Below are 13,338 nucleotides of genomic sequence, written 5' to 3' on the forward strand. Positions count from 1 at the left end.
TGTTATGACTTATGAGTAACATGCCTCGTCATTGAATAATTCCTCGCAATAGATGATCCCTACTTGAAAAATAAATAAATAAACTAATTTCATAAAAAATTGAATTTAAAACGCCTATAAAAAAAAGTAGCTATTAAATTTTGTAATTTTTTAACCACAAATAGTAATACGTATAAATTAAACCTTGTATACACCTTCAAAAAAAAAAAAATGTTCTACGTGTATTAAAATAGGCCTAATTAGAACATCTCAAATTTAATCAAAACAAAAATAATTTAATATCATTTCTATAAAATCGTTAAATAAATATTTGATTAAAATGTCGAGTCTACGGTTATTCCTTTAGTATTAACAACAAAATCGATTTTGTCAAAAACTGATGTTTCGTAAATAATCCCGTATTTTAGCTGTTTTCATTGGGTTTTAAAAATTATTAAAAAAAAAAAAAAAAATGAGATCTTTCCTTTTACAATGTATCTAAAAGATCAAATTTCTATCAAAACATACCTAAAGTGTTGACGATTGGAGTATTTTTTCTGTCTCGAAAACTACCATAAAAATCACAAAAATGAATAATTTATTGTAAAACCAATACATTTTTCTCTCCACTTAGAATCTAGACAACCTATAACGTCATGCCATAATATTGGGTACAAATACATAAATTGGAAAACGTGAAATGATGACAAACTAATTATCTCAACACATAATATTTGTAATAATTAGTTGAAGTGGTACCATGATAACTATAATATTATGTACATTGCGCAGTGTTATATGTCTATACATATTATAATTATTAATTAATTGTTATTTCAGTAAATGTGCCTTGAAGGTGGCCAATGTTTATTAAAATTAATATCAGCATGTACTTTCTTTTACATTAGTTTTTGGTTAATATTTAAAAAGCCCAGTTCATGATCGTCCTCATAGTCGGCGACTCGATAACAGCAGCCACAACAAGTACAATTTTCATTCAAATATAAATAAACAACAACGATCACAATGACGATGGCCGTTAATATCTATAGAATACACATTAAACGTGTATATTTTATGTAATATAATACATATTTGCTGTTTTACTTAAATTATTACAGATATTTTGTCGTTGTGGATAAGAATTGCATTTTACATAATAATATTATTACAATATAATAGTTTCGGATGTTTTGGTATTTATTTTCCGCAGGTGCAATTCATTGAGTTGTTAGTGTTGTTGTTGGTTAACTACTGTCTATTCTCGGCGACTGCGCCGGCAACTAGTTCAACAAGTCCAAAACGTATTTGGTAAGACATGAGAGCGTCTCGGACACAAAAGGCCAGTTCATGCTAGCGTAAGTTTATTTTTCACACAAAATTGTAATAAGTTCCTACACAGTACACGCGTATTTGAAAGGTTTTCTGATTTCCAAAAACCTAATGGTTAGGTCCTAACCTAACAGTCGTTGTCAAAACACAAGCAAACAAAACATGGATTTTAAACTAACGAGTGGTGCTACAAACTGCATGCGTCTAGTTTTAGACCTACATAAGTGTTCATAAACTATTTTCATACTTCCTCAAATTAACCATAACTGAACCGACCGAACCATTTGTAAAACCTCGATAAGATGGTCAGTAAAAACTACTGTAAAAATTGTCTGTCGATGTTATAGGTAGTTATTATTGAGTATTTCGGTTCACCATTTTTATTTTCTGTATTAACCTACGACTTTACCTTCCAATACTCGTATCATTTATTTAATAGTTATATAGGTAAATTGTATTTGACAAGATATTTAGCCCCGTCGTCTCATTCAAGTATAACTGTATTATTAATTATAATTTTATTAATTGTATTAGCTGTTAAGTATTAATTATTAATCACTACATAATAAAAATTATTACAAAGCTTATAAAACAAAATTGACACCACAATAGCGATAAAAAGTGTGTTTTATACGCGGACCACTAAATATACAAGCTGCATACTATATAGGGAATATTATCTTTGCCACGTCATGTCGGTAAATACATACATTGAAACACCAGTTTCCCTGTTTTTAACATAAATTAATAAATATATATTTATGGTAAAAATGATTTACCTGAAATCCGTCATTCATTTTATAATATAATATTACGGGCTAAATGTTACAATTTAGGTACATAATATTTATTTTTTTCGTTGGACACTTTTACATAACATATTATTGCCCATTGTCGAATTTCAGTTATGCGCTCAACGACGGAACTACTTAGATGAAAAAAGGAACGCTGGTATAAAACGACGATGGAACCGGTTTCACATTAAACCAAGAGGGGTCGTACTCGTCTGTCACCCCCGAAGGCGGCAACGAGAAAATGTCGTACACGGCCGACAAGAACGGTTTCGTAGTGAAGGGATAGGTACCCTCTATAATATGAAATATAATTTATCAAATACATAATAATTAATAATGATGCGATATAAGCTGCGTAATATATTTTGGTATAATGTATATATTATATATATTAATATAATGTCATTTATAACATTAACGTAATATTTTTGTTGATTTTCTACGTTTATTCTCCCATCAGGTACGTAACTCTACGCCTAGCGAGAGATGTAGACTCGATAAATTGTATGGGTAAAAATGAATTTACGTGAATTTTTCATAAGGTTTTAACCGTTGTTAAAATCCAGTGTTCAGAGAGGTTTTAAATGTTTTTACAAGCATAATAACTATAATTATAATGTAGTAGGTAACTACTGATACACTATTTCGGTAGTCTATTATAATTTATAGTCCTTATTAGACGTTACACACAGACATACCATATTTAGTCTTTATACACATATTCAAAAAATAAACGCTGTGTATTAAACACACGTGATCAATAATGTATTAATGTTATGACTCAGTTACACAGTTTAAATTTTATAATAAAATATTTAATATTAATATTTATATAGTTATATATTGTATTACTTTATACTCATATTACCTATTTATGCACTCAATTTTTTATTTATTTATTCATTCATTTAAAATTCATTTAAAACCATGGTATTATTCTGTTTTAATTAGTCACAAATGTTATCACTAATTATGTAAATTATGTTTATTAATGTATATCGATATGAATGATTTCAGATATAGGTTGTTACTTATTAGTTATTAGGTATGGGTGAAATGTCACAAAAAAAAATTATTTAAAAACTTTTTAAGCTACCACATTTTATCAGCAAATTCCACATCACTGAGCAGTGTATATCATATAAGCCAACCAATTTCCAAAAAATGTGCATTTATCATTATTTCTTAGTTTTTTACTAATTAAAAATATTATTAAAATATATTATACTTTTGTTTATTTTTACTAAATTATATATACCAATAATATTATTATTATTTACAAAATGACAAATATTTCATTCCTAAAGATTGTATTAAATTGTTGTTGATAGATAAAGCATACTAATAGATTATAAATTATTGTATTGCTTGGTCATTAGTCTTATTACCGTCTTAAATCAATTATTGTTGATTTTATTATATTATAATAAAATAAGTTAGGTACCTACATTTTAAAAATATATTTTTAATCATAAATCAGAAGTAACGCAATTAATTTTATAAAACATTATTACATAAGATTTTTGTTTATAATTTTAAAATGAAAAAAATGAAGATACTAAATAAATCAATATAAGCATTAACTACGCGTATCTACATACTTATAATATAATAATTACCAAGTATAAAATATTTTGTTACTATGTAATGAATAATAATATTACGTATATGTATTATATTTTTGCAAATTAATGCAATTTTAAAGACCCTTATCAAAAATATTAATTACTAGCAATTTAATTAATAATCATGCCCAAGATAACCAAAATATTAAATAAACAATTATACAAAGTTGTTATACACAGATTGTGTTTCATAATTTGTATTGACATTTGTAACAATTATGAAGTGCAAACATTTACAATAAAAAATTTCATTTTAGTTTTGTTTTTTTTTCTATTACGAAACTATTAAATGATCATTATATTATTACGTGTAATTATAAACGCATGCAATTATTATTTTCTTTGATTTCTGAAATATTTATAATTTTTTTAAGGAGCGACATAATATATCTATATGCACATCTCACAGAAAAGATTTAATAACTTTCTGCAACTTTATAATATGAATGAAACACAATCTGGTCTCTCTGTATATACAAATCAATTACATGTCTTTATTAATATTTCAATATAAATTTGTCGTATAATAAAATAATTAAAACGCGTATAAAATATTAATATGCCAAAACTCTTTCTATTTTTATTTTAGTCAAAGTACAATTTATAATTGCACAGTGTAATTTTTAACATAAAACACTAAATTATTCGAATAACTGTTTTACATATATGTTAGACACCTAATAGGTATTTAAAATAAGTAGGTACCTACGTACAAATATAAATATTTTTTTCTTCCATCGATATTTCTATAATCTGGATTGTTTTAAGGTTTATATTTAAAAATGTTAAACCATTGTTTTTAATTTCATGCTGTGTTGCAAAATATTTTTCCCGAACGTTCATATTACACATATTTTAGATAAATCATTAATCATTAATGTGTATGAAAAATGTATTCGGGATCTCTTTTATTGTTGTAAAATCGGTCCTACAATAGTTTGTTATATAAAAAAAAGATCGATTGTGCAGTTCAGCCGATAAAATTACATAAAGTATAATGTAACCTGATTTAATCTACAAGCAACAAATAATGTATTTTTATTAATCTTATCGTGTATAGGTACATTGAAAGTCACTTAAACACTTAAAAAATATGAAAATACCTCAAAAGAAAGAAGAACATGGCTTTAATTTTTTTTAAATATTTTTAAGAATTACAGCTACACTACTTTTCAATAATAATAATAATAACAATAATAAAATAATAAACAAAGCAAATGTAATTACAAAATGTCTTTGAATCTTCATAAATTAATGAAATGAAAATGAAAAAAAAACATAATTGGATTCGTTCTCTCGTAATAATGATGCAAGTGTCTACTCTAACTATATAGATATAATTACTCTGCTTAGTTATTAAAAATAAAAGTAATTTAGAAGCAATTTATTTATTGTCTGTATCAGAGGTATCCAAATTTTTTCATTGCACGTCTCTTCACAATATTTTGGTGACTCTCAAATGTATTCAGTATAAAAAAATATAATGTTTACATTATAAATAAATCAATATTCAGACAACAAATAAAATAATTATGTACATAGCACTGAAAATAAATGGTTTATATTTAGTATAAATTAATCGTAATCATCAGTAATAATAATGACGTGGAATGAAAAACGACAATATAATAAATATAAATAAAAATGTATTATTTTTTCATCTATACTCTTTTGGAATTGCGCAAACAATTTCATTTTTTTATATCATTGATGTGTCTTGTATATGTAGTGTGCATATCTATAACTATAATTTTAAAATTCATTATCCTGTTTACACATTAAACTTTTAATATCTGAAAAGCGGAAAACCGAATTTACAATTATTCACCTAGTTTAATATTTCTTAAATGATAATTATTTCGCAATTTAATTTACAATCGCCCAATTAATTATTAAACAACACAAACGAAATTATTGAGCGTTTCAAACAATCGTAGAGAAAATTGTATTTTGTTGTATTATAGTTTTTAGTGTATTCATCGATACTCTAGTTTAGTCATGCAATTTGAATTTAAAATCAACAAAAAACAAACTACAGCTATACCTAGTCGTTTAATGATCGATGTATTTTGTATTTTCATCTTTTCTAGCTCTACGTTCAAAATATGAATTCTATGAGCTACTTAAAAACGAATATTACAATTATAAAAATGTATTTAACAATTTATGTTTAATGTAACAATTAAACAAAAATGTGAATATATCATATTATTATAATGTAGGCAAAGGCAAGAGAAAATATACATTTTTATTATTTATCTAACCATGCGTTCTAAAAACCAAATATTTTAATTAGTCCACTGTATTTTATTTCATGTACATTTAATTTCTATGTTCCAACTAAACTATATGTATAATACTATAACTACAAAACTATATAATCAGTTTAAAATAATGATATGAACAATATAAAATTTGCGCGTGGACATAAAAGCTGATACAATATTATATTATAATGATATATTATTTTACTATGGACTATGTTTGGATGTTTTGGTTACACTCTGGCGGGTACATCGTTGGTCGATTCGACAATCTTGAAACCATCCTTGTCTGCTGTATACGTCACCGTAATTTTGATACCTTCGGGAGAAATGTATGAGTATGAGCCCTTTTGAATCAAAACGTAATCGTCTCCTTCGTCGTTCAATACCAACGTTCCTTCTCTAGTCTGTGATGTCCCATCATCCACCTGATAGCTATAATTATACGTCATTCCTTATTATTATTTACCATCGATTTACTTTGCATAGTGTAACCCATGTAGGGTGATTCAACAAGTAGGTAACCTGAATAATTTGGGGTTTTTCCTTTAATAATACATTTATTAAAATTCTAATTTTTGGAATTTTTAACTTCATAAGTATTCTTAAACACGATTCCTCTAAATACTTCTATTTTTAATGCACTTTGTCTTTGTGCTGGTATAAAATTTACCTTTTCAATTGAGAACCACCCTTGTTCATTGTAAATTTTTAAGTCGGATTTATTTATATGCATATGCCATTTACATTTAAGATCAAACAAGTAATTTTTAATTATTTTATATTTTTATTTACTGATTATAATTATAGAAACTGAGATGATTTATTAAAAAGTTAAATTACTTTCAATTAAGGCACATAATAAGTTATATTTGTTTTTAGAGTAACTTCTAAATAACTAAGCTATTTTCAATAATATTCAGTTACTATAATCACTAATCAGTATTAATTAATTTAATAGTCACGTTAAATTATTTTTTATAAAATTTGCTTATTGTGCTTCGGCGTATAATATTGTATAACCGGTAATTCACCACAGTACAATCTTTAGACTGTATAAGAAATCAAAGTATAATTGAAAATTTGGTCTTGAAATACCTATTCTTAACAATTTTAAAAATCTAATATATTTTCAATAGGTAATGCATTTTATTTTAAGTCGTTGAAAAGTTAATATATTTTTAAATGTACAATAAAAGATGAGTTTATTGTATTTCTATCGATATCAAATGACAAATAGTATTTAACCAACTACTAACCATGGTTACTGCAGTAACCAGTATACTATATAAACGCTGAGTAGCTTAGTGCTTAGCTATAATATCCTAGAAATCGACCAGATGAAAAAGCAGTATGTTTATTTATTAACTATGTAACTCACTTGAGGCTGAACTGTCCGCTATTGTCGTAGATATAGTCATTTCTCAACAGTTGCGCAATCACAGGGGTCTTTGGTTTTTCCGTCGGATATGTAGGCACTACGGCAGCGGTAGACCATTGCGAGAAGACAAACACCGCCAAAACTAAAATCTATATTAATGACGATACAAAGTAGTAATAGAAAATTTTAATTTTGAAAACACAATTTATTATTATGCTCATTGGCGCAACTAGGGGGGACTTAGGGAGGAGGGCGTAGCTCTCTCAAAATGTATTTTAGCCCCCAATTTTTTTTTATTATTTAAGATTTAATAATTATGTAAGCATAAGGTAGTGAGATATATCCTATGCAATATATCGTAGATAATTATTGTAACAGAATTATTCAAACGTAAATATAAAATATTAAAGTTTATTTTACAATATGTAATTTAAATAATTTATTAATAATATTTTTATCTAATAAAATAATATTATACGTGCATGCGACTGCGGCCAGTAGCATTGCGGCGAACACCGTCCAATATTTTAGTTTTATTTTGGTGATTAAAATTGGACAAAAAAAACTTATTCGGTATTTTTTTGATAAACCAAAAAAAGTATCCAGTCGTACTCGTACAGTTGTTACTTTTGAAAATGAAAATAACCGAGACGGTCCTTCTAGTTTTTTGGAAAGCATGAAAGTAAGTAAATTAAATTAGGTATTTATTTGTGGGGCTGCAGCCCCCCATACTATTTTAAACTTAATTGCACCAATGATTATACCTGCTATTATTTTAATTGTCTTATACTAATAAAACTATAGAATATAAATGATCGGCTTACCGTGGTTGTATTCATTTCGTTTTTCGTCGATCGATAAAATGAAAAAAGTTTCAGATAGATATGCGTATGGATGTCCAATTGTGTTGGTTCCAGTAGTTGAACTGGCTAGGTGAACGATGTACATGTCAATTTATAAGGTTATTTTTTCGATAACAAAAATACCTTATTTTTCGAAAGAAAATATGTAGACATCATTAGATCAAATGATATATACGTTAGCTGATCAAAAACATCGATTAATTTCGTCTACATTGCTTATATTTAAAAAATCATTAATTTGCACCCATGATTTCTCTGCGTGCAGTAATATTTGAAATTATTCGTACAAAATTGACCTATAACTTGATAATATTTTTGTACACTTGTAAAATAATATTTTATTGATTCAAACTAAAATATTGGCTACATATTTAAATAAATTATTCAACGATACTGATAAATATAAAATCTAGTTTGCCAGCTTGTAGGAGAAATATAAATTATCAGTAATTATATTTTAAATAATAATCGTAACAATAACAAATAGGTAATGAAAACTTGGATAAAATCCTAGGCTAGGTTTGGTATAGCTTATTAAGTTCGATAATGTCATTAAATCAATCACAAAACTTTTATGGTAAATTGTGTAATATAATATATTAATATTTCAATAATTTAAATACGTTCGCTGTAAATCACAATTCAAATTTACTAAGACAAGTACGCGTATTAGATACGTGAATAATATAATATAGTATAATGCCACTCTGATTTAACATTTTTTATGAATATTGTATTAATTATATTATTAACATTATACTTAAGAAAAACTTCAATATGACAAGGACACTTAACTATTCTTTGATCTGCCACTGTTCTCTCGTGAAACTAGAAATTTGATAAGTGATAGTGTTCTGTTTATGTGTATACCAAGAATAATATTATGTATACGCCTAATTATACACACATTAACAAAACTAACAAAAAATAATTAGTATTTTGTACCTAATTTGCACTTGTATCATTAATTCTGAATAATACATACGAGTATTATATAAAAAGGGTTCTAAAATTTCATGAAATTTATTTTTTTGAAATATTTCATTTTTATTAAAAATAAAAAAAAAACATAAAATAGGTTATAAGATATAAAAAATTAAATAGGTTAATTAAATATTTATAACTTATAAAGTTTAACCTTATGCACTATTATATTTATCCTTTTATTACCTATCTAATATTATTTAACCTTTGTATAGTTTTGCTTATTGCCTATTTAAATTCAAATAAAATATAAATATAAAATGTATAATATAGTATAATTTGTATTATAATTATATTAATAAACATACTAAAAAACTCAAAAATTAAAAAAAAAATATTTTTCAATATTTCACACTCATAACAGTCATAACCATATATATATATTTAGTCTAAAAACAAGTAACAATTTTTTTTGTTAGGTGCGGGGCGTAAAAACACAGTCAGAAAACTCAGAACATCAGTGGTATAAATAAAGTTCTGGTAATTTTAAACATATTTTTATTCCTACAAACTACAAGTGGAAATATGTGATAACGAAATTGTTCAGACAAATTCGTATACTAAATAAAATAATATAATATACGTAATCATGAATTGACTATGAAACCAAACAAAGTCATAAAGAATAATAAAGTAAGTAAAACTATTTACTATTCAAACTATATTTGGTTTATTATGAAAAAAAAAAAACAAAAAAAAAAATTAAAAAATAACATACAATTGTATAGAATAACATAATATTTAACATAATATTAGATAGCTGTGACTTTATACGAGTAATACATAAATAAATTACTAATATTGAATATTATATTTTTATGATAGTATAATGCACTAAGATTGTTTGTAATAACTATAGCAATTAAAATAGGAATATAATATAACAAATAGTTCATAAATACATTATGACATATCTACATTAAATCGGATCTGTGTTGTATAAATAAAAAAATAGTAAATAAATAATAAAAGAATTTCATATTATATACCTTGTGAATGTGTATTTTGTTATATTGCCCATTTTCACCCATCGTGTTTATATTTAAGTATTGTTTTGATATAAATCAGGAGCAGTTTGTCTAAGAAATCACAAATATTAGATATAAACGAAATTTAAAATTAATATGAATAATAATATTATTTGTGTATGTTACGATGATAATTACATGACATTATCGGCAGAGAATATTTTTGATAGCAGTTTGAACAGGCCTTTGAAGAACACATACAGCGGATGCTTAGAGCCGACCTTAGTGTATTTTTCAGCACTGCGTGCGTACCGGAAAAAATCATGCGTTTTTCCACCAAATGAGCTGAAACCAATAAATTGAGTATATTAATCAAGATTTTATTATAATTGTATAATATATTATCATATGATCACGTAACGATCTGAAAATTCTCAAAGATCAACAATAATCAGTGTCAAACTAGCATAATATACAAGACCTAGGTTATGGTTTTTTCGATTTTTTCCTCATATATTTGACCTTTGTATCACATGATCAAAAGCGTAGGGAGGGAAGTTAACCTTTTGATACATTTTTACACAAGTCATACATTATATGCTAACTACTGATATTAGTGAAAATCCAGGGATAAATAAATTTACAAGTATTTATAATAAATAAAAATAAAAATAATTTAATACACTCCCCTAAAGTATAACATACTTGTTACATGTTTTCAGGCTCGGGAACGATATTTTAATTTCTAAACGATTTTGGGTAACGCTACCTACTCGATATTTATCAAAATCATATAAATGATTCATAAATTTGTTATCAAAGATCAGTAAAAAATACTCATTGTATGAAGAAAGTATCAAATAAATAAAACATTCCCTTCAAAATATATTGAAATGAAAAATAATTATACATGACGTGTCTATAGGTATTAGGTACATTTAATTTATAAATGAAATAAATGTCAAAACTCACTACCTATGTTGTACTCATATTTTTTAACGTTATACCTACATAAATTATCTACATTGTATTTAATATTCATAATGCTAGTCAGCATCTAACTTAATGTTCACATTGTATACTATGCCAATAACCTTAGTTGTTGCGGCTTTAATAAAATAAAAAAAAAAAAAAATGTCAAAATTCTTTTGGAATAAATCTTTAATAGATCATTTTAATTAAATAAATAAAGTATTTTTATATTTTTTTTTTAACTTATGTATGGCTGTATAAGAGTATAGATAGATAGTATTTAGCGCTTTTCAAAATAATATTTTATCAAATTATCGAGAAACGAGCTAAAAAGCCATAAGGAAATAATTAGTTTCTATGTATTATTTTCAACAACGTTAAACATAATTGCTTACTAACGTGCCTATTATCAACTGTTTACTTAACGAGTAACTTCTTACTTATACATAACGTAAGCTCAACGAGTTGTTTAATGTTTACCAATACCAAAATTCTACTCGGAACACATTTATATTACAATATTATTAATATAACCATATGTTTCAACCCTAAAAAAAAGTTTATATCATATAACATTAAAATTAACAATATCACCTATTTTTTTCAAAAGAGAAATCAATTACTATTTTTTCAATAATCAACATAATGTGAGTAAAAAATTATTTAAAACCTAATATTTTATGAAAGAATAAAAATGAAAAAAATACAATATTTTGAATGATATTATATAAATAAGTATTTTCATACAATATTCCATATCAAATTGTGCCAATTGGGGACTGTTATTTTTATTATACATAAATTAATAAAGCATATACATCAATAATTCAGTATAATAATATGTTATTTAGTAATTTATTATTACTTATAATATATTGAACAACGTACTTATCATTCGAATCATCATAATCTGTAGAAACGGCCGCAGAGTCCGTTCCGATGACGATGACGATGACCAGTGCTAGTAAAACAACCACCTGTTGAAAATTTCAATAGAAGTGTTAATGTTCAGAAATAAAAACAAATAGCTGATTTTTGAAACTAATAAATCAGTATAGTGTACGACATACCGAGAATGTTTTCATTTTGAATTTGTAGTTGATGTTGCAGATGAAAAATGATGAATTGTTGGCCGTTCGAAGAATAGACAATAAAAATTATTGGTCAACAGAGCACAAGCAATGACTACAATTCTTCAACTGGCGAATAGAGCATTCACTGTTCGGCATTTATTTTAATAAAATAATTGATTAATTGCTATAATAACTATGTTATTGAGTATAATATCTAATCTGCATAGAACCGTTACAAATAAAAACGTCGTTAGGTCAACTGAAATATTTTCAAAGTAGTGCATCATCTACGCAGTACAATTAAAAATACTTACAAATTTTTACTAGTTTATCTTTGATAATGTGCTACATTTAAGCTAGATTTAGAACAATTTTTCAAAGGGAGAGGGGGAGAATTAATTGGAATTTATAAGTATTTTTAATAATTTTTAACACCAGCTACAGATGTCAGATACAATAATATTTATCCCTGAATTTTTAATAGAACAGTTAATTTGTTATGACAACTATAATGTATATTCTTTATTTCAAATTAATTATGAAAAATAGAAAATACTTTTAAAAATATGATTAAAAATGTAACGATTTATAAGCTTAATAATTAAAATAATTTCTATATTATTAGTGAACTTGAGTAATATATAAAAGCATAATATTTATAAATATTATTTTAAGTATATTAAATAAATATTAATTTAATTTAGGCAATAGTTGGTATTCTACATGTATAAGTGGTTTATTCTTATTGCCGCTATCCATATGTCTAGTTATTAATTTATAATAACATAAATTATGTTTTTTTTCCAAAAGAACTAAATAATAAAAGTGTTTACACAGTCTACACAATGGTATAACGTGAAACTTGGTGGTCCAAGGGCCTATATGAGGTAAAGGCCCCTTAAATACATAAATTGAATTATTAAATAGGGATACAAAAAAAAATCTAGCACCTACTAGAACTTATACATATTGTGTTCTAAAAAATTAACTTTTTAAGCCTTCGTTTAGTTCATACATATTTTCTTAGTTTTTTATTTATTTATTATTTTTATGTTATTATAAAAGTACTATAACTCCCAAGTTAGACATAACTAAAGAGACCG

The 13,338-nt window shown here is 25.4% G+C and overlaps 1 protein-coding gene and 1 pseudogene across 1 annotated transcript; one reads left to right on the forward strand and one right to left on the reverse strand.

Moving 5' to 3' along the window:
- Positions 1–1,005: 1,005 nt before the first annotated feature.
- Positions 1,006–2,443, forward strand: LOC132919546 (uncharacterized; annotated as a pseudogene).
- A 3,571-nt stretch (positions 2,444–6,014) lies between these two features.
- LOC132922850 (flexible cuticle protein 12-like) lies at positions 6,015–8,356 on the reverse strand. The gene is made up of 3 exons (XM_060986570.1): positions 8,200–8,356; positions 7,376–7,524; positions 6,015–6,429 (listed from the first exon to the last, which is right to left on the reverse strand). Exons 1-3 carry the CDS (start codon positions 8,212–8,214, stop codon positions 6,228–6,230), a joined length of 366 nt encoding a protein of 121 aa, XP_060842553.1. The 5' UTR covers positions 8,215–8,356; the 3' UTR covers positions 6,015–6,227.
- Positions 8,357–13,338: the final 4,982 nt, after the last annotated feature.

This window comes from Rhopalosiphum padi, chromosome 2 (genome assembly GCF_020882245.1).
Source record: "Rhopalosiphum padi isolate XX-2018 chromosome 2, ASM2088224v1, whole genome shotgun sequence".
NCBI lineage: Eukaryota > Metazoa > Arthropoda > Insecta > Hemiptera > Aphididae > Rhopalosiphum > Rhopalosiphum padi.

What these genes read in the sequence shown, in the direction of transcription:
- LOC132922850 (XM_060986570.1), bottom strand. An exon ending in AGCGGACAGTTCAGCCTCAA is followed by an intron (nt 6,430 to 7,375) that starts GTGAGTTACATA and finishes GTATAATTATAG; the next exon opens with CTATCAGGTGGATGATGGGA.